Source organism: Corvus hawaiiensis, chromosome 29 (genome assembly GCF_020740725.1).
Source record: "Corvus hawaiiensis isolate bCorHaw1 chromosome 29, bCorHaw1.pri.cur, whole genome shotgun sequence".
In the NCBI taxonomy this organism is placed as follows: domain Eukaryota; kingdom Metazoa; phylum Chordata; class Aves; order Passeriformes; family Corvidae; genus Corvus; species Corvus hawaiiensis.
Window position 1 is genome coordinate 963,712 of NC_063241.1, and position 21,487 is coordinate 985,198.

At 60.2% G+C, this 21,487-nt stretch overlaps 3 protein-coding genes across 4 annotated transcripts; 1 reads left to right on the top strand and 2 right to left on the bottom strand.

The window, feature by feature from the left end:
* Positions 1-31: 31 nt before the first annotated feature.
* On the bottom strand, positions 32-1,984 carry MRPL24 (mitochondrial ribosomal protein L24). Of its 2 annotated transcripts, none has more exons than XM_048288820.1 (6): positions 1,928-1,984; positions 887-1,070; positions 711-806; positions 521-624; positions 306-436; positions 32-227 (listed from the first exon to the last, which is right to left on the bottom strand). In XM_048288820.1, the coding sequence occupies exons 2-6, from the start codon at positions 1,064-1,066 to the stop codon at positions 91-93; spliced, it is 648 nt and encodes a 215-aa protein (XP_048144777.1). In that variant the 5' UTR covers positions 1,067-1,070; positions 1,928-1,984; the 3' UTR covers positions 32-90. The 2 variants fall into 2 exon arrangements, with proteins under 2 accessions (XP_048144777.1, XP_048144776.1); XM_048288819.1 differs by having other exon boundaries at positions 887-1,077; positions 1,928-1,979.
* A 1,032-nt stretch (positions 1,985-3,016) lies between these two features.
* On the bottom strand, positions 3,017-9,793 carry HDGF (heparin binding growth factor). The gene is made up of 6 exons (XM_048288684.1): positions 9,460-9,793; positions 4,197-4,273; positions 3,959-4,097; positions 3,688-3,864; positions 3,425-3,615; positions 3,017-3,317 (listed from the first exon to the last, which is right to left on the bottom strand). The coding sequence occupies exons 1-6, from the start codon at positions 9,544-9,546 to the stop codon at positions 3,311-3,313; spliced, it is 678 nt and encodes a 225-aa protein (XP_048144641.1). The 5' UTR covers positions 9,547-9,793; the 3' UTR covers positions 3,017-3,310.
* Positions 9,794-13,065: 3,272 nt separating this feature from the next.
* PRCC (proline rich mitotic checkpoint control factor) lies at positions 13,066-21,212 on the top strand. The gene is made up of 7 exons (XM_048288680.1): positions 13,066-13,704; positions 15,801-15,848; positions 16,256-16,834; positions 17,520-17,615; positions 18,679-18,822; positions 19,147-19,212; positions 19,702-21,212. The coding sequence occupies exons 1-7, from the start codon at positions 13,255-13,257 to the stop codon at positions 19,786-19,788; spliced, it is 1,470 nt and encodes a 489-aa protein (XP_048144637.1). The 5' UTR covers positions 13,066-13,254; the 3' UTR covers positions 19,789-21,212.
* The last annotated feature ends 275 nt before the right edge of the window (positions 21,213-21,487 follow it).

The window sequence follows — 21,487 nt, forward strand, 5'->3', positions numbered from 1 at the left end:
CGCACCAAAAGCGCCGCACACCACAAACACGGAAAATCGAGGGGGGTGTTTATTGCAGAGCCCGGCTCGGGGGGCTTCCAGCTCCCCCAGTTAATACCAGTAAGATTTCTTGGCCCGGCGCGTCTCCACGATCCCCATGGCATCCATGACCTCCTCCTCAAACGTCTTCAGGGATGGCCGGTACGTCTTGGCCAGCGCATCCTCCTTCAACGTGTCCTTGGGGCCATCTGTGCGGGCGAGAGGACAGTGCTGACCCCGTGTCCCCTGCCACGTCCCCCCTCAGCCTCCGCTGCCGTCCCACTCACCAATCCACTGCTCGGGGACAACACCATCCTGGCGTGGCTGCAGGGGCACGGGCAGGATGCGGCCGCTGCGCAGCGACACGCGGACGCGCTCGCCCTCCTCTGTGTACCGCCACTCCACCTCTGTCGGCTTCCTGCGGGCACACGGCGTTGGTGGGGGGCAGGACCGAGGCGGGGGGCAGCAGTGGGGTCCCCTCAGCACCCCCCCAGGCCGTTACCGGTCCTCGGGGTCCACCAGGCAGATCTGGCTGAGCAGCAGCGGTGCCTCGCTGGCGATGTAGGTCCCGGAGTACTTGGCCGTGCGGTTGATGTAGCGATAGTGCTGCGAGGGCCAGCGGGTCACAGACAGCCCGGGACCCACCCCAGCCTCCCCAAACCCTCCTCCAGCCCTCCCTGCTCCAGCCTCACCGTGTTCAGTCCTTCCACCACCACCCAGTTGCGGGCTTGCACCACCTGGGTGACCGTGCCCTGCTTGCCTGCGTCCTTCCCGGCCAGCACCTGGACCTGCGGCGGAGAGGGGGGTAGAGATGGCACCCCCAGCCCAGCTGCCAGCCAGGGGGGAGCCTGGGGAGGGGGAGCCTCACCGTGTCACCCTTAAACACCTTCCAGTCGTCCTTGGCGATGGGTTCCACGAAGACCTTGCGGCGGCGCTGCCCCGGGGGGTTGCGGAGCCGGGCGGCCATGGAGTCGGGGGGCCACATCCCGTGCCGGTACCCCGGGGGCAACCGTGGCCGTGCCGCACTCAGCAGCGCCGAGAGCCGCATGGTGCTGGCGACTGGGAGGTCAGGGGGGCCACTGAGCCCCCTGGGTACACCCCTCCTGCTCCCCAAGGTCGTGTGTGTTGGGGGGTCGGGGAGATGCAGGGCTCCGGCAGAGCCCGCCCACCACCAAAGGGGGATCAGGTCCCAACGCACCCCACCCACCCAGACCCTGGAAGAGCCCCCCTGAAGGGGATCGAAGCATCTGGCAGAGCAGCCCCCCACAAAAGGGACTCGGGGATCCCACGGACTCTCACCCCCACACCCCCAAAGGGAACCCGGTCCCCAACAGAGCCCCACAGCCCCAAAGGGGAGCCAGGTACTGGCGGAGCCATCCCTCACCCACGAAGGGACCCAGGGACCCCAAAGGGCACTTCCCCACCCAAAGGGGACCCAGGTGTCCTGCAAAACACCCTCTACTCCCAAAGGAGATCCGTAGAGCCTCCCACTCCCCAAAGAGAACCAAGGAGTCACAGAGACACCTCTCTTTCCCCAAAGGGGAACACAGGCGCCCCACAGCCGGGGACAGCACCCCACCAAAGGGGATCCAGGGGTCCCACAGACCCCATTCCCCCAAAGGGGACACCGGCAGAGCCTCCTCCACCCCCAAAGGGCCCCATGGATATCGCAAAGTCCCCCCTCACTCCCAAAGAGAACCCGTAGAGCCCCCCCACCACCCAAAGGGAACCCAGTGGTCCCGCAGAGCACACCCCCCCCACCCCGCCGGAAATGACCCCCAGCCGTCCGGCAGAGCCCCCGCCACCCCCAAAGGGCCCCAAGCCCCGGAAAAGCCCCTCCAACACCCCAAAAAGAGCGCCGCAGAGCCCCCGGGTCCCCACAGAAACCCCGGACCCCAACCCCGCTCACCTGCGGGGCCCGCGCCGCTCCCGCGCGGGGGGGGGGCGTGGCCACGGGGGGCGTGGCCGGGGGCGTGGCCCGGCGCAGCGCAGGCGCGGACTGGCACTGCCGTGACGCGCGGCCCCGCCTGGGGGCGCTGCGGAGCCCGCGGGGGTATCCTGCCCGGCGCAGGGCATGCCGGGAGTCGTAGTCCTGCAGCGGCGCATGCCGGGAGCTGTAGTCCCGCCACGCAGGGCACGCCGGGAGCTGTAGTCCCGCCGCCGCCCCGCCGTGTCCCCCGGCCCGCGGTGCAGCGGCTGCCGGGAGCTGTAGTCCCGCCCGGCCACGGCTCCATTTTCTGCTGCTGCCCTCCCTGTCTCCCGGCCTGGTCCCAAGGCAGGGGAGGGTCTCTGCTGTCCCCTCCGTGGGGAGCCGGGCACGGCCAAATGCCCCCGGTTTGGCCTCTCCTCGCTGGGTTTCTGTGGAACAGGGTGCCCAGAGAATGGTCCCAGCCCCCACCCGGCCACAGCTCAAGGAGCTCAAGGACAAACCCTGGGGCACAGGATGCGGTTTTGGGGTGTCCTGTGCAGGGCCCAGAGCTGGACTCGATGATCCTGATGGGCCCCTTCCTGCTCAGGATATTCCACTATTCCGGGCCAGAAGCTGAGTGCTTGGACACCGCTCTAGGACCTTGGGACTGGGGGCATTTCAGGGTGTCCTGTGCAAGGCCAGGGCTCGATGATCCCTGTGGGTCCCTTCCAGCTCAGCATATTCCATGATTTCATGATTCTAAAGGTCAAGGAGTGTTTAGACAATGCTCTTGGACACTGGGATTTTGAGGTGTCCTGTGCAGGGCCAGGACTAAGACTCGATCCTTCTGTGTCCCTTCCAGCTCAGGGCATTCTATGATTCTGTAGTCCCTAGTTTAGCTCCCCTCCAAAACCTTTCCCTGGCCCTTTCCCTGCCCTAGCCCCATCTCTCCCCCTGGTCCATGCGCTCTCTCCCCACACCCCAGAGCTGCCAGAGGGGCTCTAGCAGCCCCACCTCTCTGGGCAGCCCAAAGGGTCCCAAAACCACCCATGCAGGGGGGTCCAGGGGCTAACCCAGGGCCTGCAAGCGTTTAAAAAGGCAAGATTCGCTTTTATTTCAAATCAACTGCTCAGCCCCGAGGAATCACTAATACAAAGCGTGCGCCCACGGCAGGGCAGGCACGGAGCACTCGGGGTCAGTACCGGGCTGCTCTGCATTCCTCTCTTTTTTTGTAGGTTTTTTTTTTTACTTTCTTTTTCCTTTTGAATTTTCATTTTGGGGTGGTTTCTCTCGTCCAGAGCTCCGGACGCGACGAGCCGGCGTGGGTGACATGGGGCGGCACCCAGGACCCGGCAGGGAAGGATCAGCTCGCCGGGGAAGCCACTACAGGCTGCGGGGGCCAAGAAGAGATCCAGGTCCTTGGTCAGACCCTGTGGTGCCAGGGATGCCCCCAAGGCCTGGGGGCTGTGGGAACAGGGGTCACCGCACCACCCTCACCTCTCCTTGTGGTCTCTGACCTCCTCCTTGCCCTCCTGCTTGGCTTCGTTGGTGTCTGGCGCGTTGGCGGTGTCACTGTTCTTCTCCCCTTCACCCGGGTTGCCTTTGGGCTCCTCCTTGGGGGCCTCTTCGTTGTCCACCTTCTTGTCCCCTTCCTGCCCCTCCGCATCCTTGGGGCGTTTGGGGGAGTCCTGGGCGGGGGGAGCTCGGCTCAGCCCAGCTCCGGTCACCCACATCCCCATCCCCAGTGGCCCATCCCGTACCTCCAAAGCATCTTCCGCTTTCCTCTTGATCCCGGCTTTCTCGTTCTTCTCCTTGGACTGCTCATCGATCACCAGCTTCCCCTCCTCGTCGCTGCTGCCCTCCGCATTGCCCTTCTTCTCCCCATCTCCCTCCGGCTCCCGCTCAGCCGCCTCGGGGCAGTTCTTCTTCTGGGTGGGCTGTGGGAACGTGGGGGGTTCACAGAGGGCACCCAGGAAGGAAGAATGGGCTGGGGGGGGAGGTGAGATGGAGGCCCCCCAGCTCCTGACCCACCTGGTAACCGGAGGCTTTGACTGTGGGGTTGTTCTCGATCTCCCACAAACCTTCGCTGAACCCTTTCCGCTTGTTGGGTTTTCCAAACTTCTCCTTGCACTCCTCATAGGGGAAGAGGTCTTTGGGCCCCAGGAATGCCCTGTGCCAGGAGAAAACAGTGAGGGGTGCGAGCAGGGGGATCTCACCTTTCCCAAATCCACTGGCACCACCCGCCCTGTAAGCCCCAGCTCCCACTCACGTTTCGTGGGTCCCGAAGAAGAAGACTTGGTACTTATTAGAGGAGGATTTGACTGCAGCTTCTGGCATCTCATCAATCTGTGCGACACAAAGGACAGGGTGAGAAGAGAGGGCAGAGACAGACCCCTGGGGCTCCTCAGACCTTGGGACATCACCTCCCTCCAGTGTCCTATCGATGGGCACAGCTCAGGAAAGGAAAATGCGATTCCTTGGGAATTCACCCACCGGCCGGAGACAGCGCTGGCAAGAAGCGGTCAACAGAACAAGTGCTTGTGCCCACTGGTGTGGGGGCCAGAGGGGCTCCTCTTCTCCCACCCCCTCTCCCCATAAGCTCTTGTCTAGACCAGCTCAGACACACTCAGCAAATTCAGGCGCTGCCAGCGATGCCAGCGGAGCCACAGGCGTCGCCTCCAGCCTGGGCCAGCGATGGCGATCGGGGTGCCTGGGGGGACACTGTCCAGCTGCTGGGACACCCCGGCCGAAACAGGGTCACCAGACAAGGGGACGGCCTGGCGAGGGCTGTGGGGTCAGGCAGCAGCCGGTGCCAAGCCCACAGGCAGGTGCTGCTCCACCGAGCGTGAATAATCCCGAGGCGCCAAGCGGGAACGGAGCGAAAGCAACTCCGGCTGCTTTTTATAGCATCTAAAAATAACCCCCCCTGCAGCCAGCAGCCATAAATTCCCTGAGAAAACCTCAAAGGGAGGTGGAAGGAGCTGAACGAGGATGCAGGTGGGGGTCTCAGGGCAGGCGCCAGCACGTCACCGGGCTGGAAGGTGCCAGCGCAGACGGTCGAGGTGCTGGGTCCCGTTCCCAGCGCTCTGCTGACTCATGGCACAACCCTTCCTAAGTCACCATGATCCCCACAGCTTGCTGAGCCTCAGTTTCCCCAGCCAGCAGGGCTGGGGTGTCATGACAGGACTCCTGCCACCTGCATTTTACCCCTCTTCTTCCCAGCACATCACGACCCATCCCAAATGCGGTGCTTGAGGGTGGACCTGGCCAAGGGTTTCTCCCGATTCCCTTCCCAGAGCTGGGAATGGAGCTAAGATGTGCCCCTGTGCTGAGGGGCAGATGGAGGGGATGAGACATGGGGAGGGGCTCTGCACAGGCACCAGAACGTGGTGGATGATCGGTGTGATGTCCCACTCCTGGCTGGGATGCGCCTTTGTGCCATCCCCACTGCCCAAATGTGGTTTGGGGCATCCAGGCCATCCTGCAGCAGGACCCAGGGGTGTTTCAGGATTGGTGACGTGCTCCCACCCAGCGCCCTGGGGCTACTGGCACTGCCATGCCCCAATGCCCCCATTCCTCACAGGCACAGGGACATTCCAGGAGCAGGGATGGTCCCCAGCAGAGCAAAGGTCAGTCAGGCCCTTGCACCCGTCCCCAGCAGGACCCTGGCCCATGGCGGCAGCTGGGAGCAGCAGCTCCATCCCCGCGTGGCACCGACGGCGGAGGAGGGGACAGGAGGGGACGATGTGACTCAGAGGGGCGGCCGCCAGCCCAGCCCAGCCCAGCCCTGCCGGGGCTGCTGCTTCCCGCAGGCCTCGTTCCTACAGGTCACGCCTGGGACAATGTGGCAAAGGCCCCATCAGCCCTAGAGGCCCCCAGGCTCTAGGAACCCAGACCCCCCTCAGGCTTGGACAGGGACCCCACAGCCCCCTGCAGTGCCAGGACCCTGATGGAGATCCCCCAGCAAGTTTCCAAAGCTCCTTCCCCAAGGAAAGGCAACAATTGCAGAGGCAAGGGCAGCAGCTACGGGGATGGCTGCCCTGTGGCACTGTGTCCCCAGCCCACTGCTGCCTGTCCCCAGCCCGTGGACCGAGGGCATGGGACAGGGGAAAGCTGGGATTCCCCCCGACAGTGGGATTCCCTGCACAGCCCATTCCCGCCAGCACCAGCCCTTTATCGGCCCCTCCTGCGCCCCGAGGGGATGCGGTGGCTCTATCTGCGTGGGCAGGCGGGGACCGGGGTGTGGGGACATGGGGCAGGCGGGTGACACCCCGTTGGGGACACCGATAGTGCAGGCGGGTGCAAACCCACCCAAAAACCCTGGGCTGCCCAGACTGCCCCATGATGGGGGCCCGGGGCTCGTGGCACCGTCACGGCCCATGTCTGTTTGTCCCTCCCTGTCGCTCGCTGGACGGTGGCAGTGGGGGGAGACAGGGCTACAGTGCCAGGGTAAAGTCCACGGTGCCCATTTCTGTCCCCCCGCCCGCTCCTGCGAATGGCACTGGCGTCACAGCCTGGCCTTGCCTGGGGACCTGCACCCGGGGGCTGGGGGTGGTCTGAAAATGGGCTGGGACAGGTCCCCCAGGAGGGGAAGCTCTGGAGCGTGGCAGGGGAGGGACAGACACATACCCCGCTCTGGACTCTGCCCCCAACCTCTGCTCTTCACCTTTGCAACTGGCCCATGGAGCACGGCTGGATGCAGCCTGCCCTGCACTGCCCACGGGGGCTGGGAGCAGCCCCCTCCCTGCCTCAGTTTCCCCACTGCAGGACAAGGCTGGCAGCAAGGAGCTGGCTGGCAGGAAGGAGAATTAATGGAATTAATTCATGTGGGTCACACACCGTTGATGAAGCACGTGGTGGGGGGGAACATGCACCGGGTGGGGGGCCTGTGGCATCCCCGAGTGCCACAGCTGCACCCACACACTTCCCAGGGCTCTCCTCAGCCCTGGGGCCATCGCTGGGCCCCATCCCAGCACCAGGCTGGCAATGAGCACCAAATTACCCAGAGCCTGCTCCAGAGGGTACGGCCAGCAGGATCCTGACCCCAGCGCACACCTGGCCATGGGAACAGGAGATGCTCGGGAAGGGGGATGTCGGTGGTGCCAGGATCCCCAGCGTGGTGCTGGTGCTTCATCCCTGCCGCGCTCCCGTGCTGTCCCAGAGCTCTGTAATGGAAGAGGGGCTGCGGATCTGCCCACAGCAGCAGGGAAGCACCAACGAGGAGGTGATAACGAGGGTCCGGCATCAGGGACCCTGCAGAGAAGGGGCGAGGGGAAGAGGGAGGCAAGCATCATCCTGCACGTGTCAGCTACTCATCTCCCCACTCTCGTGCCTCAGTTTCCCCTCTGTTTAATGCCACCCTTCTCAGGGAGAAGTTTCCACTGGAGGCGGGGGCTGAGCTGCTGATGGTGGGGGACGGTGCCAGGTGCCATCCCCAGGGAATAGGTCAGAGGAACAACCCCCCCCCCCGCAGCGCTGCCAGCTCCCCCTTCCATTTCTTCCCGTATCTCTCTGCTCCAGCCACACCTGGCTGGAAACAAATATCCCAGCAAACGCCACGCGTGGCCGGGTAACGTTTCATCACAGCACCTGATTAGTCACGGGCAAGCCCTGCCTGCTTCGCCCTGACCGATTAGTCACGGTGGGGAGGGCTGCACTCCAAACCCCCCCTTCCCCCGATCTGCCAGCACCCCTGGGCTTGGGCAGCCCAACCTCCTGCTGCTTCCAGAGGGGGAAAACCTGTTCCCTGCCTGCCCCAGCAGCCCCGAAACGCTCCTGCCATGATGGTGGTGGCGAAAGCAGGCGCCGGGAGACGAGTGGGGCGTGAAACCCGAGCGGGCCTGGGCGCACTCAGGCGCTAATTCGGTCCCCGGGAGCTGAGCCCGGCACGAGGCTTTGCGAGCCCCGACCCGGCGTCACCCCCGGCGGGGGCACCCGGCCCAGGGGCTTTTCGGGAAGCGGGGCCGAGCCCCGCTGCGATGAGATGGGTGGAGGAGGGCGAGGCAGCGGGCCCGGTCTGGGGGCCAGGGGAGCATCGCTTTCCCCCGGAGAGAAGCTGCGGTGGAGAAGCAGGCGGCGGTGGAAGCAGGCGCCGGGCTCCCAGGGATCCCTCTGGCTCCTCCTCGCAAAGCCGCTTTCAAATGCGCGTTGGGAGGCCAGTGCCAAATCCGAACGGCTCCCAACCCCCTCCCGGCCTCCCCGCCAGAACCCGACAAACCAAACAAAAGTTATTCAAATCCGGGAGGGGAAGGAGGAGGGGATGGGGGGGATCCTCGGCCTTTAAAGCCCACCGCGCCATTCCTCCCCTTTGCCGCTCAATTTGGGGTTTCCAGGCAGCCCCAGTGCCCTTTGCAGCAAGGCCGGGAGAAGAGTGTGTGTGTGTGGGGGGGGGAAACACTCCAAGGAAATTTTAAACTGCATCATCAACCGCTTAAAAATAACCAGCGCCGTGTTGTATAGCCAGAGCTGCCCACGGCCCCCGGCCGGGGATCCGGCCCTCATGGCTCTGGGCTTCATCCCAGGGGTCCCGGGCTCACGGCACGAACCCCCCCGGCACGCTCAGGGACGCCCGGGACCCTCTCCGGTGGGAGTGAGCCGGGGGCAGTGCCGGGGCCGGCACATGGTGGGGCATCGACCCCCCCTCACCCCCACCCTCCCCGTACGCACGGCCCCCCTTCTCCCCGTCCTAAGTCCTCAGTAATTCTATCGATTTTCTAAAGCCAAACTCCCGGCGAGCGCTGGCACCTCTCTGGCACCCGTGGCAAGAGGTAAGGCCACGAAGAGCCGGGGGACACGCTCGGGGGACCTGCCGGCGAGGTCAGGGCGGGGGGGTTTGGCTGAACCCCCCCCCCCCCGGTCTCCCCCAGATCATCAGTGAAGCGGAGGGGGAGCGACCTGGCCCCTCCCCCGGGTCTCGCAGCGGAGCGGGAAGGGGGTCGTGGTGCGGCCCCACGTGGAGAAGGGACCCCCGGTAGCGGGGGGGTCACCCCGGGGAGGGGCTCAGCCCGGGCTGGCCCAGCCTCGTGCTCCGGTGCTGGATGCGGCCCCGGTCACCGGCCAGCCCAAGGGGGGTTCCCACTCCCACGCGGTGGCAAAAGCCACGCGGTCCCCACCCGTGACCCCCCTCGGGAGAGAAATGAATAAACAGCACAAAAGGGGCCCGGGGGAGCCCGGGACGTTGTTTCCAACACGTGAAATCCCCCCAAGCCCAACGAAATGTCCCGAAAGCGCCTCCCCAAGCCTCGGTACCGAGTAACCCCCAAGTCCGCCGGGCCCGGCCTTACATAAGGTGCCGGTAAAGTTGGACCCCGGCCCCGGTGGAAGGGGAAAGGGGGGGGGGGATTGAAGCCTGACCCCAGTGTGGACACACCCCCCCGCCGTTACACGGGGGGAGCCTGACCCCGGTGCGCCCCCTCCCCCCATCCCCCGGAGCACCTCGGCCGCCCGCGTTATGCAACGGGGAGCACCGGAGAGAGCACCGGGGGGGCACCGGTGGGTCCCATCGCCCCCCCACCCCTTCCCCAGCTCCTTACCCGGGCAGGCCAGTGCGGGTAACCCTTCATCTTGGCGAAGACCAGGTCCCCGCATTTGTATTCCTTCTGCCGGTTGGACCGGGACATCTTGGCTGGCGGCTCCTCCCGGGACCGGGGGAGCGGGCGGGGGGTCGGGGGGGGGAAGAGGGGGGTAGGGATGAAGTTTGGGAGGCAAAACCCGGCGAGGCAGGGATTAGCCAAAAAAAAAAAAAAAAACAAACCCAACAAAACAAAACAAAAAAAACCCACCTCCCTAATCCGAGGGGGGAGGCGCGGAGGCAGCGGCTGCTCTGCCCCCCGGCGCGGAGCCCGGGCGGGGGGCGGCGGCGGCGCCGGGGTCAGCGGCGGCGCGGCGCAGCAGCGGAGGGCCCGAGCCCCATGCGGTTGTTTGTGTTTGAAATTCAATTGCTCCCTCCCTCCGCCACCCCCCCCCCCCCACCCTTCCCCTTCCTCCTCCTCCTCCTCCTCCTCTCCTCCTCTCCTCCTCCTCCTCCTCCCGGTGGATGCGCTCGGAGCTCGCCGGCTCGGCAGCGCTGCCTGGGCGCGCACACCCACCGCCCGCCCACGGGGCCGCGTGCGCCGTGCGCGGAGCCAGCCCCCAAAAACGCGAGCGGCGCCCGAAATGTGCCCGGCTGCAGGTGGCCCCGGAGGGGGTGTGGATGCTTCCAGCCGCGATGTGTCACGAGGGAGCGGGGACGCGCCCGGGGTGACACCAGAGGGACGCCCGGCTGTGGGTTCGGCGTGGAACCGGGGCGAATTTGGTGTTACGGCGTGCGAAATCGATGTGAACCAGCGGAAAACGGGCGTGAACCCGGTGTAAGGCAGTGCGAAAGCAGTGTAAACCAGCACCGAAATGGTGTAAAAACATGTAAAACGGTGCATAACTATAATGTGAAACCGTGAAGAACACGTGTAAAACAGTGCAAAAGCAGTGTAAAACAGCACCAAAATGGTGTAAAACGCTGTAAAACAGTGCAAAACCGGCATACAATCGCGTAAAACAGTGCAAAACTGATTTTAAACCAATGCAAAACAGGGTAAAGGCTGCATGAGACAGTACAAAACCAGTGTAAGCCTATGTAAAAAGGGTGCACAATTGCTGTAAAACAACACACATGGAGAAACCATGTAAAACAGTTCAAAACGTGCAAACTAGTGCGAAAATGTTGTAAAACCATGTGTAACTGTGCAAAACTGGTGCAAACCAGTGCAAAGCCAGTCTAAACCCATGCATAACAGGGCAAAACTGGTGTAAACCAGTGCAAAACCAGTGTAAACCCAGTGTAAGACGATGTAAACCCGGGTGTAGCAGCATCCCTAAAACCCACATCCTGGCTGCAGCTGAATATGTGATGGGAGAGGGAGGTCAGCCTTTGAAAAGAGAGAAAATCAAGGCTTGGGAGCGTTTGGTGCCCACCCAGGGTCCCCTCGGCCGAGCTGCCCCATTCACCCCCAGCAGAACAAAGAATTTTTCCTTAGAAACCCCCTGTCCTGCAGAGCCTGGGCTGGAGCTCCCAGGATTGCTCAGGGTGCAGGGGAAATCTCTGGATGCCTGGGTAGGAAGTTTGGGCCCTAGCCAGCCTCGGCGTGGGGTTACAGGGTGACGAAGTCACCAGGGGAGTAAATAAATCATCACCTTGGTCCCAGCTTCAGACCAAACCTGGGTGCTGCTGTCCCTGTTGGGGTGAGGGGCTGCAAGCTGGGCCCAAGCAAATACCTGGGATTAAATTAAACACAGATTAAGTCATTTGCAAGACCAGAACCTCCACCCTGACCTGGCAGTCGGGGCTCCTGGGCTGGGCTCTTTTCTTTCCATCCCCGTGTGCTTTCCTTGGCTTAATTTCTGCTAGCAAGCTGCAAAGTAACACAAATAAATAATCCTCAGGGTCACAGCTGACAGCAGGATCCTGCTGCCTCGGGGTGAGACCAGTCTCAAGGAATCTCCACCTGCAATGGAAAAATGGACAAAGGCCGAGGGAAACAAGGATTCCTCCCTCCTTCTGCACAGCAGGAGCCAGACCTTGTTTAAACTGGGTCCCTCCTCTCCCTGCCAGAGTCCTTGTTGATTTTCCTTGGCAGAGGATGAGGGCTGCCTTGTATTAGAGCTTGGGGTGGTTGAACCACTCTGTGCTTCTCAGGGCATCACCCCTTTCCCTTTCCTAAATCCTAAAAATTTACAAACCCAGACACTTAGGAAGGAGTGAAAAAAATCTGCCAGGAAGATCCCAACCAATCCCCAGGATGATCTTTATGGTCACTTCCAGCTCAAACTATGACTCTGTTTTGCTGGGGAAGTGACAGCAACAGTGGACCTGATCCACAAAAATCCCCATCTCCATTCTGGTTTCCTTTGGATTTTTAGAGCGGTTTGGTGGAGCTGTGAGAGGGCTTTGACATGCTCTGGGGTTCAGCCCCTGTGATGGGTGTTCGCTCTTCAAGTGGCCGCACTCGTGTGTGTCACAGCAAAGACAAAGTCTTGCTGTTTCTGGTGGATATGGAACCCATATTCTCAGGGAAAGGGGTTGCTGAAGAGAGGCTGACACAGGCGGGACTTTCTGCGAGCCAGACCAGTTCCGTGGCCACAGGGACACCTTCCTTCTCCTCGTCCTCCTCCTCAGTGTCCTTGTGCTGGGATCGCTTGGCTTTGCCCTCCCAGGTCACAGCCGTGTAAGGAGTGGGGGAAAACCTAACTCGTGTGTCCCAGCTCCTGGAATCCTCCCGTGCCTGTCCCTCCCGCTCCCCAAGGCCTCAATGCCTATTTTTAATACTGTATTTTTAACACTCCTCAGCCTTCCAGAACAGGCCAGGAGGGGTGGGACGGGGCACGTTGGCTGGATTTCACACCGTTCCAAACGACAGAGGGTTCGGGATACGCTCCTCATTTATCTCCATTTTGCTTTAATTACTTGTGCCGGTACTTCACAGCAGCTCTGCAAATCGCTTCCCTGGGTGTTGGGGACCCAAATTCGAGCCCAGCTCACTGCTTATTAAGGCCAGAACGACCCAGAAGGAGGTCAAAGGCGTCAAACCGAAAATCAGCAAAGCGCCGGAGGGATAAACCAGGTCCTGGCCAGGCCTCCTGCATCCCAGTCCAGCAGCTTCCGCTGGGGCTCACAGCACTGATCCTACCCCAAACTACCCCAGGATGAAAGGCAGGGAGAGCCCCCGCAGACCCCCGGTCTGTATCCCACAGTGACGCCGCACCGGGCGCCGGGGACACACCGGGAGCCTCAGTCCCAGCTCAGGGCTCGGTTTGGCAATGAATCGAGTGGCCTGGCGCGGGTGGGTTGGGCTCTCCCGCCTCCTCATCCTCGTCTTCTTCCTCATCCTTATCCCCATACCCGTCCCCGTCCCGTTCCGTCCCGTCCCCCGGGCCCTTCCCGCATCCCCCCTGTGCCCGGGCCTTGTCCCGGTCCCGCACGGGGGTCCCACCGCGTGGCACCACAGACTACATTTCCCGTGGCGCCTCGCGGCGGGGCACATCGGGGGGCGGGCGCGTCGCTGCTCGCGCGGCACGCCGGGAGTTGTAGTCCGGCGTCGCTGCAGCGCGGGCAGCGGGGCGCTGCCGGCAGCCATTACCGGGAGCGCGGAGCCGCCGCCGTCGCCTCGCCTCGCTCCGCGGCCCCGCCGCCGCACGGGGAGGGGCCGCCATGGCGGCGTAGCCTCGCCCCCGCCCGCCCCTTCCTCCCCGCTGCGGGCGCTGAAGGCGCGGCGGCGGTGCGGCCTAGCGCGGAGGGTGGATCCCCGGCCTCGCGTAGCGGCTGCTGCCCGCGAAGGGCCGCCCTCCCTGGGGCCATGTCCCTCGTGGCCTACGCTAGCAGCGAGGAGGACAGCGATGCGGAGGAGCCTGCGGGCGAGGAGGAGGAAGCCGCCGATTCTCCCCCGGCCGCAGCCGAGCAGCCCTCGTCCCGGGGGCTTTTCGCCGCGCTGCCCCCGCCCAGAGCCCCCGCCGTGCCCCCGGCGTTCCTCATGGGCCCCCCGCCCGCCGTGAGCGGCTTCGGCAGCGCCCCGCCGGGGCAGGCCGGAGCCGAGAGTCCCCCGGAGCAGGCCGCCAGCGGGGACGGGGCCGCGGAGCCCCCCCGGCCGAGGGGGCTCCTTCTGCCGCCCCCCAGGAATGCGGCCACCGCCGCCTCCCCCCTCAGCCCGCCCCCCGCTGCCTCCCCCGGGGCGGGTTTGGGCCTCCCCAAGCCAAAGAAGAGGACGGAGCCGGTGCGGATCGCGGCGCCCGAGCTGCACAAGGGGGATGTGAGTATGGAACAAACCCCCTGCTCGAGCCCTTCGGGGGTGAAACCTCCCCCCGCGGGTCCCTTCCCTCGCTCCCTCACACCGAGGTACCGGGATCTATTGTTGTGTCATCCACGGGGAGATTTGTCCTGGCTGCCTGCCCTAATCCTAAAGCGCTTTGCAGAATTAAACTGATATAGAAACCTTATTTATAATCATAATGCAGCCAAACCCAGATTATCTGCACCCTTCTTTATTCGTGGAGTTAACGAGTTGATGATGTGGAGCTGCAGGGCGTTGTAGCCCAAAAAAGTCTTTTGTTTGCTGTGCAGGTGATAGATTTTTTGGGCAATTTATTGCTTGTTTATCTAAAGGCTTCAGGCATCATCCAAACTTATAGGTGACCATTTCCCTCTCATTTTGTGTTGGTTTTTTTTTGTGTGTGTGTGTGTTTACTGTGCCTTGCAGGGCTTGTGAACCCAGACAGTGAGAGCAGGGAAAGGCAGGTCCCTGTCCCCCTGGTTTTTAACTCGGGATCCCCACTGATCAGGTTTCATCCTCTCCCCACTGCTCATTTCCTCTGGGACAGCACTGTCATAGAATCGTGGATTCTATGTGGGTTGGCAGGGACCTTAGAACTCATCTTGTTCCACTCCCCTGCCATGGGCAGGGACACCTTTCACTGTCCCAGCTTGCTCCAAGCCCTGTCCAGCCTGGCCTGGGACACTTCCAGGGATGGGGCAGCCACAGCTGCTCTGGGCGCCCTGTGCCAGGCTTCAGCATCCTCACAGAATTTCTTCCTAATATCTCATCTAAACCAGCACTTGGAATCCTGGAGTGGTTTGGGTTGGAAGAGACCCTTAAAACTCATCCTGTTCCACACTGCCCACAGGCAGGGACACCTTCCATGAGACCAGGTCACCCCAGCCTGGCCTGTTGTCATGTGGAGGTGACAATCATGTTGCTGGTTTTGGTGTGACAGGAGTGCCTGTGGCTGTAGGAAGAGCTGAACTGGAAGCTTGGGGTCATTTCCATGGGGATGGGTGGCTCGAGGAAAGATTTATAAACAGTGTCCATTAATAGTGACCTGGCAGCACTTTGGGGGAGCCCAGAGGAAGTCAGTGCTGTTGCTTTGCTGGAAGAGTCTGGGGGAGTCAGGGGAAGAGGGGGAGAGGACACAGGTTCCCCATCCCTTCCTGAACCACCCTGCTCCCGATGACCATCCCAGTCTGGCAGATTCCAGACCCGGAGCTCTGGAGGTTCAGCCTTTGGGACAGAGGGGTGAAGGATATCCCAGCCCGTCACAGCCACTTTTCACCTACCTCCTTGCAGCAGTGTGGTGTGATTCCAGGCAGCTGGAACAAACAGGGATTTGTTCCTGCTTTACCCCTCTCCGTGCTCTGCCTGGTGGGCTCTGACCACACATCCTGCATGTTGTCAGTGTTGAGCAAGTGAATGTTGAAGGGACAGAAAGTACCTTAAACTGGAGCTGCTCTGAGCAGTTCCCACTTGGGATTCCTGGAGGTCCCCTGACCTGTGACTGATGTCCTCAGTTGTTCCCTCTTTCTCCTTAAAATCCCTCCCATCGCTGTAGTTCATCCCCTGGAGATGAACCAGGGGATGCCCCTCCCCAGGGCAGCTGCAGTGTGTCCTCTCTCCCAAACCAACACGTGGGTTTACAGTCACTCCCAGCTCTCTTTGTTTACACACATTCCTTGTCTTTCCCTGGTTTATGGGTTGGAGGTAAACTGGCACAAGCCCTCAATCCTTGTTGCCTCTTCCAAGTTCTCTGAGGAGCCATGAAAATATAAGGATACTTAGGGCCTTTGCAGATGTCAACCAGGCTTTCCACTCGAATTTTAACTGGATATTTGGCAATTCCAGCATTATTGGGAACAATTCTCTGTATCCCTGCAGGGAAATTTACACCCTTTGTGTGGTTTGTGCTTCCCCTCCAGTAACTCTGTTGTTGTCTGTCCCTCTGAAGGAGAGCCCTGACCTGCTGCTGTGCACCTGGAGGTCTTCCATCTCTTTGGGTTTATTTTCCTGGGATTTATTAACACAACTTCTTTAGTTTACCATCTCAGGTTGTGCTGAGCTCTGGTTTTCTCTCTCAGTCAGATTCAGAGGAAGATGAACCAGCAAAGAAGAAGAATACTCTTCAGGTAGGTAACAAGGGCACTCAGTTAAACAATTGTCACTGGAAAAAGTGTTGGACTGCGACCAGTCTTGGGCTTCCACTTGCGTAAATCATCCACTCTGATCACCTCGTGGCTATAGGGATATTCCTGAAATCCTGTGGGTTTTCAAGTCCTTTTTTTTTTGGGCAATTTCACCAATTCAAATCTTGGCAAAAGAGGCATTAATTTGGGAATTGGGCAGATATTTGCAAGTACCTCATTTCCCTTCAAAATCCCCTTGGCCTCTTGTGCCGTGTGTTCAGAGTGGCCAAGCAGCGGGAAACCCACAGGTGGTGTTAGAACTGGGGGGATGATTGTCAGGAAGTCAGGAAAAGTGAATAATCTCACTCTTTTCTTTCTGTGGTGCGTTTGTCCTGCGTGGGTCTCACCAGGGACGCAGCGAGGGCTCCGGCTTGTCCGCTTTGCTTCCTCAGCCCAAAAACATGACAGTGAAAGAGACCAATCGGTTACTCCTGCCCTACGCCTTCTCGAGGAAAGCAGGAGAAAACGCTTCTGACTCCAAGCCTGCCAAGGCCCCAAGCTCTTCCTCCAAAGCCAAACCCGTGCCCAAGCCGGCCGTGCCCACAACTCCGTCCCCGTCGGCGATCAAAGCCGCGGCCAAGAGCGCGGCGCTGCAGGTAACCAAACAGATCACCCAGGAGGAGGAGGACAGCGACGAGGAGGTGCAGCCAGAGAACTACTTCTCCTTGTCCGACAGGAGCGAGCCCAGTGCCGCGGGCGCCGAGCCCTACCTGTACCCCGGCACGGGGGGGTCGGAGGACCCTCCGCCCGGGACAGAGCCGGAGCCCCAGTTCCAGGACGCGGCCGCTAACGCCCCTCTGGAGTTCAAGACGGGCGCGGGCTCCAGCGGAGTTCAGCACAGCTGGGCACCCAAACCCGGCGAGGACTACGGCAGCCACCCGTATGGCCAGTTCCCCCCAGCCTACGGCGAGCCCGGGAGCTACTACCAGGTGGGTTCACTGGCCGGAGGTGGAGTGAGGGGCTCAAGTGAGTTACTGGGTGCTCCTGGGAATCCAGCCCTTTGGAGCTACTTGGGACATGGGGCAGGGAATCCAGCCCAAGATACCTGGGACAGGGAGCCACAGCACTGGGCACGAGTGGATATTCCTATGGTGTGAGAGCTCCAGATGTTCTTTGCTGGACAGATGTTTGACAGGTGCACTCCTGTGAAAATGCCCTGGATGTGAGGGTGCAGAGTCAGGGCTCACTGGAGCTCGTGTCTGAGCCCAGGTTGTTTCTAATAATTCATAGAATCACAGACTGGTTTGGGTTGGAAGGGACCTTAAAGCCCATCCAGTTCCAGCCCCTTCACTATCCCAGGCTGCTCCAAGCCCCGTCCAACCTGGCCTGGAACACTTCCAGGGATCCAGGGGCAGCCACAGCTTCTCTGGGCAACCTGTGCCAGGGCCTCCCCACCCTCACAGGGAGGAATTCCTTCCCAATATCCCATCTAATCCTGCCCTCTGGCAGTGGGAAGCCATTCCCCCTGTCCTGTCACTCCAGAGCCTTGTGAAAAGTCCCTCAAAGCATTTGTTGGTTTGTCCCTCTGATGGAATCGGCCCACGGGGCAGGTCCATGGCTCAGTGATGCTCCAGGATTGCTCTCGTGACCAGCTGGTTTCCCTTTCCCTGCCAGGATTACTACAGCAGCGGGTACTACCCAGAGGTGGAACCAGCGCAGGCCCCGCCGCAGGAGATGAGCACCGACTCCTCCTTCATCGACGACGAAGCGGTTGGCACTTCACTGTCTGTCCCCCTGTGGAATTTGGCTCTGAGCTCTGCCAGAACACAGGAGCCACTTGGCAGCCACAGCCCTGCCCCCCAGCACGTCCTGTGTTTCTGGTGGCGTGGGCTGGGTGGTTTTTCTGGGGGGATCTCGTCCTGTGTGGTGGACGTGTGGAGTCCTTCCCACAGTCTGCTGGGCTCCTGCTCCAGCTGGGTCTGCAGGCCTGATAAGGATAGGATAGAATAGAATAGAATAGAATAGAATCGAATCAGTTCCTGAGGTTGGAAAAGGCCTCCAAGACCATCAAGTGCAATCATTCCCCAGCACTGCCAAGGCCATCACTAAACCATGTCCCCAAGTGCCACATCCACACGGCTTTTAAATCCCTCTGGGGATGGGGACTTCACCACTGCCCTGGGCAGCCTGTGCCAGGACGGGACAACCCTCTGGGTGTAGAAACTTTCTCTCTATCCAGCCTAATCCTCCCCTGGCACCGCTTGAGGCCATTTTCTCTTCTCCTGTCCCTTGTTCCCTGGGAGCAGAGCCTGACCCCTCACTGGCTGCACCCTCCTGTCAAGGAGTTGTGGAGAGCCAGAAGGTCTCCCCTGAGCCTCCCCTCGTGCTCCAGCTCCTTCCCCAGCTCTGTTTGCTTCTCTGGGCACACTCCAGCTCCTCAATCTCTTTCTCGTCATGAGGGGCCCCAAACTGACCCCAGGACTGAAGGTGCATCAGCAGTGCCAGGACAGGGGATGGGCACTGCCCTGGTCCTGTGGCCACACTGTGGCTGGTACAGACCCAGTGAATGTGTTGGCAGCAAAACTTGAGGTTCTTCTGTGGCTCTTAAAGTGAGAGACTCGGGACTCCAAAGGTCTCCTGAGCAAGTCTGGAAGCAGGAGTAAATGCTGTAGGAAAGTGAGATTATAACCTTCATGCTAAGTAGTTTTAGATACTCTGATGTACAGCGAAACAAAATTCTCTGAAAGATCAAAACCCTGGCTGGAAAACTGTTGCTGTGCCTTGAGTCAGGTCAGTGTTTGGTGTAGTTCCAGCTGTTCTGTTCTTCCTTCAGTTCAAGCGTCTGCAAGGCAAGCGGAATCGTGGGAGGGAAGAGATCAACTTTGTGGACATCAAAGGTGACGACCAGCTGAGCGGGGCCCAGCAGTGGCTGACCAAATCCTTGACAGAGGAGAAGACCATGAAGTCATTCAGCAAGGTGGGGTGGAGGGTGAGGGCTGGGGTTGGAGCCTCTGCTCAGTGCCCACATCAGCCTCATCTGGAGCTGTGGTGGGTGCTGGGCAGTCACCAGGGAGGGGAACAGGGACCTGGTAAATAATGACCTGTGGGAGACCAGCAGAGTTCCCCAGAACACGACATGTGGGTGGGGAGGGCCAGCCAGGAAGTGCTTCAGCCAAAGGAATCTGCAGTTTAATAGGGAACAAATGCTGCTTGGGATGGCTGCATGCAGGCCCTTGTCTTGGTTTGCTGTCCAGGGAAGCGTCTCTCCAGGCTGAACACTTCACCTCTTTCTGCTTTCTAGAAAAAAGGAGATCAGCCCACAGGACAGCAAAGGAGAAAACACCAGATCACGTACCTGATCCATCAGGTGAGTGGCCTCCCTGTGGTGTAGGAGCTGACCCAGGCAGAACTGCAGGGTTTGATGCTTGGCAACACGAGGCTGGGCTGGTGGAGCTGCCCCTGCAGCAGCTGGGGGCCAGGAACTGTCCCCGAGAACCCCCCGAGTCCCAGTGAGACCCAGTGGGGCCAGAGGTGAATCCTGGCCCTGAGGGGGTCCCAGTCCTGAGCTTTCGGCTTTGCTTTGCCCTTCCTGCATGTTCCGAGGCTCTGGGATCCTGTGCTGGATTCTGCCCCGGGGTTGGCGAGCCCATCCCCACGAGAAGCTGCTTTTCAGCATGAATGAAATGCCTGTGCATCCCAATTAATCCAGGCCTCTGTCAGGATGATTATGCTAACTCCTGTAACGAGGCTTCTGGCTGAAGGGCTCCGTAATCCGCATGAGTGGGGCCGGAGGAGGCCGGAATGCTGCTGAGTCACTGAAACACGGAGGGTAACAGCATCCTCTCCATCTCTGCAGGCCAAGGAGAGGGAACTGGAACTGAAAAACACATGGTCTGAAAACAAGCTCAGCAGACGGCAGACTCAAGCCAAATACGGATTCTGACACATCTGTCCTGCTTTTTGGCTGGCGTCCCGGGTGACCTGCTGTGTCCGGTGTCTCCTGGCCTCCGGGAGGTCAGCCAGGCCCCCGGGACGGGGCTGCTCGGCGGGAGGGAGGACACTGTGCTCCCTGGCCTGGCAGGAAGAAGGGTCATTGCAAGCTGGTCCTGAAACTCCACCTGTAATCCCTCCCCTCCCTCCTTGTAAACGATAACGTGGAAGGTTCCAATCAGCCAAGGACGGTCCCAAGGCACCGCAGGGAACGTGCTGGGTGTGAGGCTCCAGCTCCTGTCCTGAGGGAACAGGCTGTTCCTCCTGACGCCAGACCCTTCAGCAGAGGCTCAATAAACTCCCAATTCCCACTTTGCTCCTCTCTTGGACTTGCTGTGAATTGAGAGTGTCATTTTCCTTTCTAGAACACGGTGAGTTCCAAGATCAAGCCTGGCTTTGGAATTTTTATTTTGTCCTTCCCTTTAAGATGTCCTCACAGCTGCTTCCTCGTGTCCGGGCTGCTCCAGCACTCCTCTCATGCCGATGGTTTTGATATCCTGGTTTTTAAGTTGGTGTTTTTGCTCTGGGCTCCACAGCCTGAGCCGAGCTGAGGGGACACCCCTGTGCAGGTCAGAGCCTGTGCCAGGGGAAGCGCTGCACGTGGAGGGGAGGTTCTCCTGCCCGGCACACTCAGGGCTTTGGGATACCCTGAGCCGTGTATGCATGTATATTGTCCTTCCTTTTTCCCCCTCTTTCCTCCTCCCCCGACCCAAGGCCTACTGTCCTGCCCCAGGCTGTTCCCAGACTCATCAAACTGAGTGTCCCAGTGTCCCACGTGCGGCTGGCTGGGAGTGAGGGCGGCAGTTTCCTCTGGGCAGATGCAGAGGAGAGCTGCCAACTGTACTTTTTATTTTCCAGCTTGTTTGTATCAGTTCTGTTTCAATTAAGTGTTGACTTTACTCTCCTGGCTGGGAAGAGGAGACTGCCCAGCCCTAACTTCTTCAAATTAAACCTTTTTTTTTATTTAAGGAATTCCATCAAGGTGATGCGACTGCAAATCCTGTGCAGCTCTGCTGGCTCAATCCATGGATCCAAATCTCTGTGGCATCACTTAGTTGTTCACCAAAGCGAGTGATGCTGAAATGAGCAGAGAGCTGGCCTGGTTATTTAGCTTATATTCCCACCACTCCAGGTTTTATCTGTTGTAACCACAGCTCAAATGGCCAATATTTCTCTTTCTGGTAAGAAAAACTCCCAAGAGGTGGTTTTTCTCCCATGTTACCTCTTAAAAACAAGCAAACCCCCATGACTGAAGTCTTTTCTTAGAACATTTTAAACTAATCTCATTTTTAGTTTAGTTCCCTGGGTGTTTAGTACTTTGCAGAGCCCGTTTTGAGTATTTGAATGATCAGAATAAAGTTACTGTTGAGTAATTTATTCATATCTTGTATGTACAGTGAAATCCTCCCAGAAGAGATTTGGTAAAGGGATATATGTTTTAATGAACCCACCCAGCCCCGTTTCCATCACACAGGGCTCGGATCCTCATCCAGGTACCCTCTTGGCCCGGGGAGTTTGTGGTGTGGAGCACAGCCTGTGTGGGGGCTGGAGCTCCCAGGTTCCCTTTCCCACTTCCCGTTGGGCTGATGGCTCGGGTTTAGCACCAAGGGGAGTTCCAAGGGCTCATGCTCTGCTTTCAGCCTTCTAAGAAT

Excerpts from the sequence above, each read along its gene's own strand:
- MRPL24 (XM_048288820.1), bottom strand. The coding sequence starts at position 1,066 with ATGCGGCTCTCGGCGCTGCTGAGTGCGGCACGGCCACGGTTGCCCCCG. Across the intron at positions 625-710 it reads TGGTGGAAGGACTGAACACG|CACTATCGCTACATCAACCG; the intron begins GTGAGGCTGGAG and ends TGGCCCTCGCAG. Across the intron at positions 228-305 it reads TGTCCCCGAGCAGTGGATTG|ATGGCCCCAAGGACACGTTG; the intron begins GTGAGTGGGACG and ends TCGCCCGCACAG.
- HDGF (XM_048288684.1), bottom strand. The coding sequence starts at position 9,546 with ATGTCCCGGTCCAACCGGCAGAAGGAATACAAATGCGGGGACCTGGTC. Across the intron at positions 4,098-4,196 it reads TTCTTCGGGACCCACGAAAC|GGCATTCCTGGGGCCCAAAG; the intron begins GTGAGTGGGAGC and ends CTCCTGGCACAG. Across the intron at positions 3,616-3,687 it reads AAGCGGAAGATGCTTTGGAG|GACTCCCCCAAACGCCCCAA; the intron begins GTACGGGATGGG and ends CCCCCCGCCCAG.
- PRCC (XM_048288680.1), top strand. The coding sequence starts at position 13,255 with ATGTCCCTCGTGGCCTACGCTAGCAGCGAGGAGGACAGCGATGCGGAG. Across the intron at positions 17,616-18,678 it reads CCTTCATCGACGACGAAGCG|TTCAAGCGTCTGCAAGGCAA; the intron begins GTTGGCACTTCA and ends TTCTTCCTTCAG. Across the intron at positions 19,213-19,701 it reads TCACGTACCTGATCCATCAG|GCCAAGGAGAGGGAACTGGA; the intron begins GTGAGTGGCCTC and ends CCATCTCTGCAG.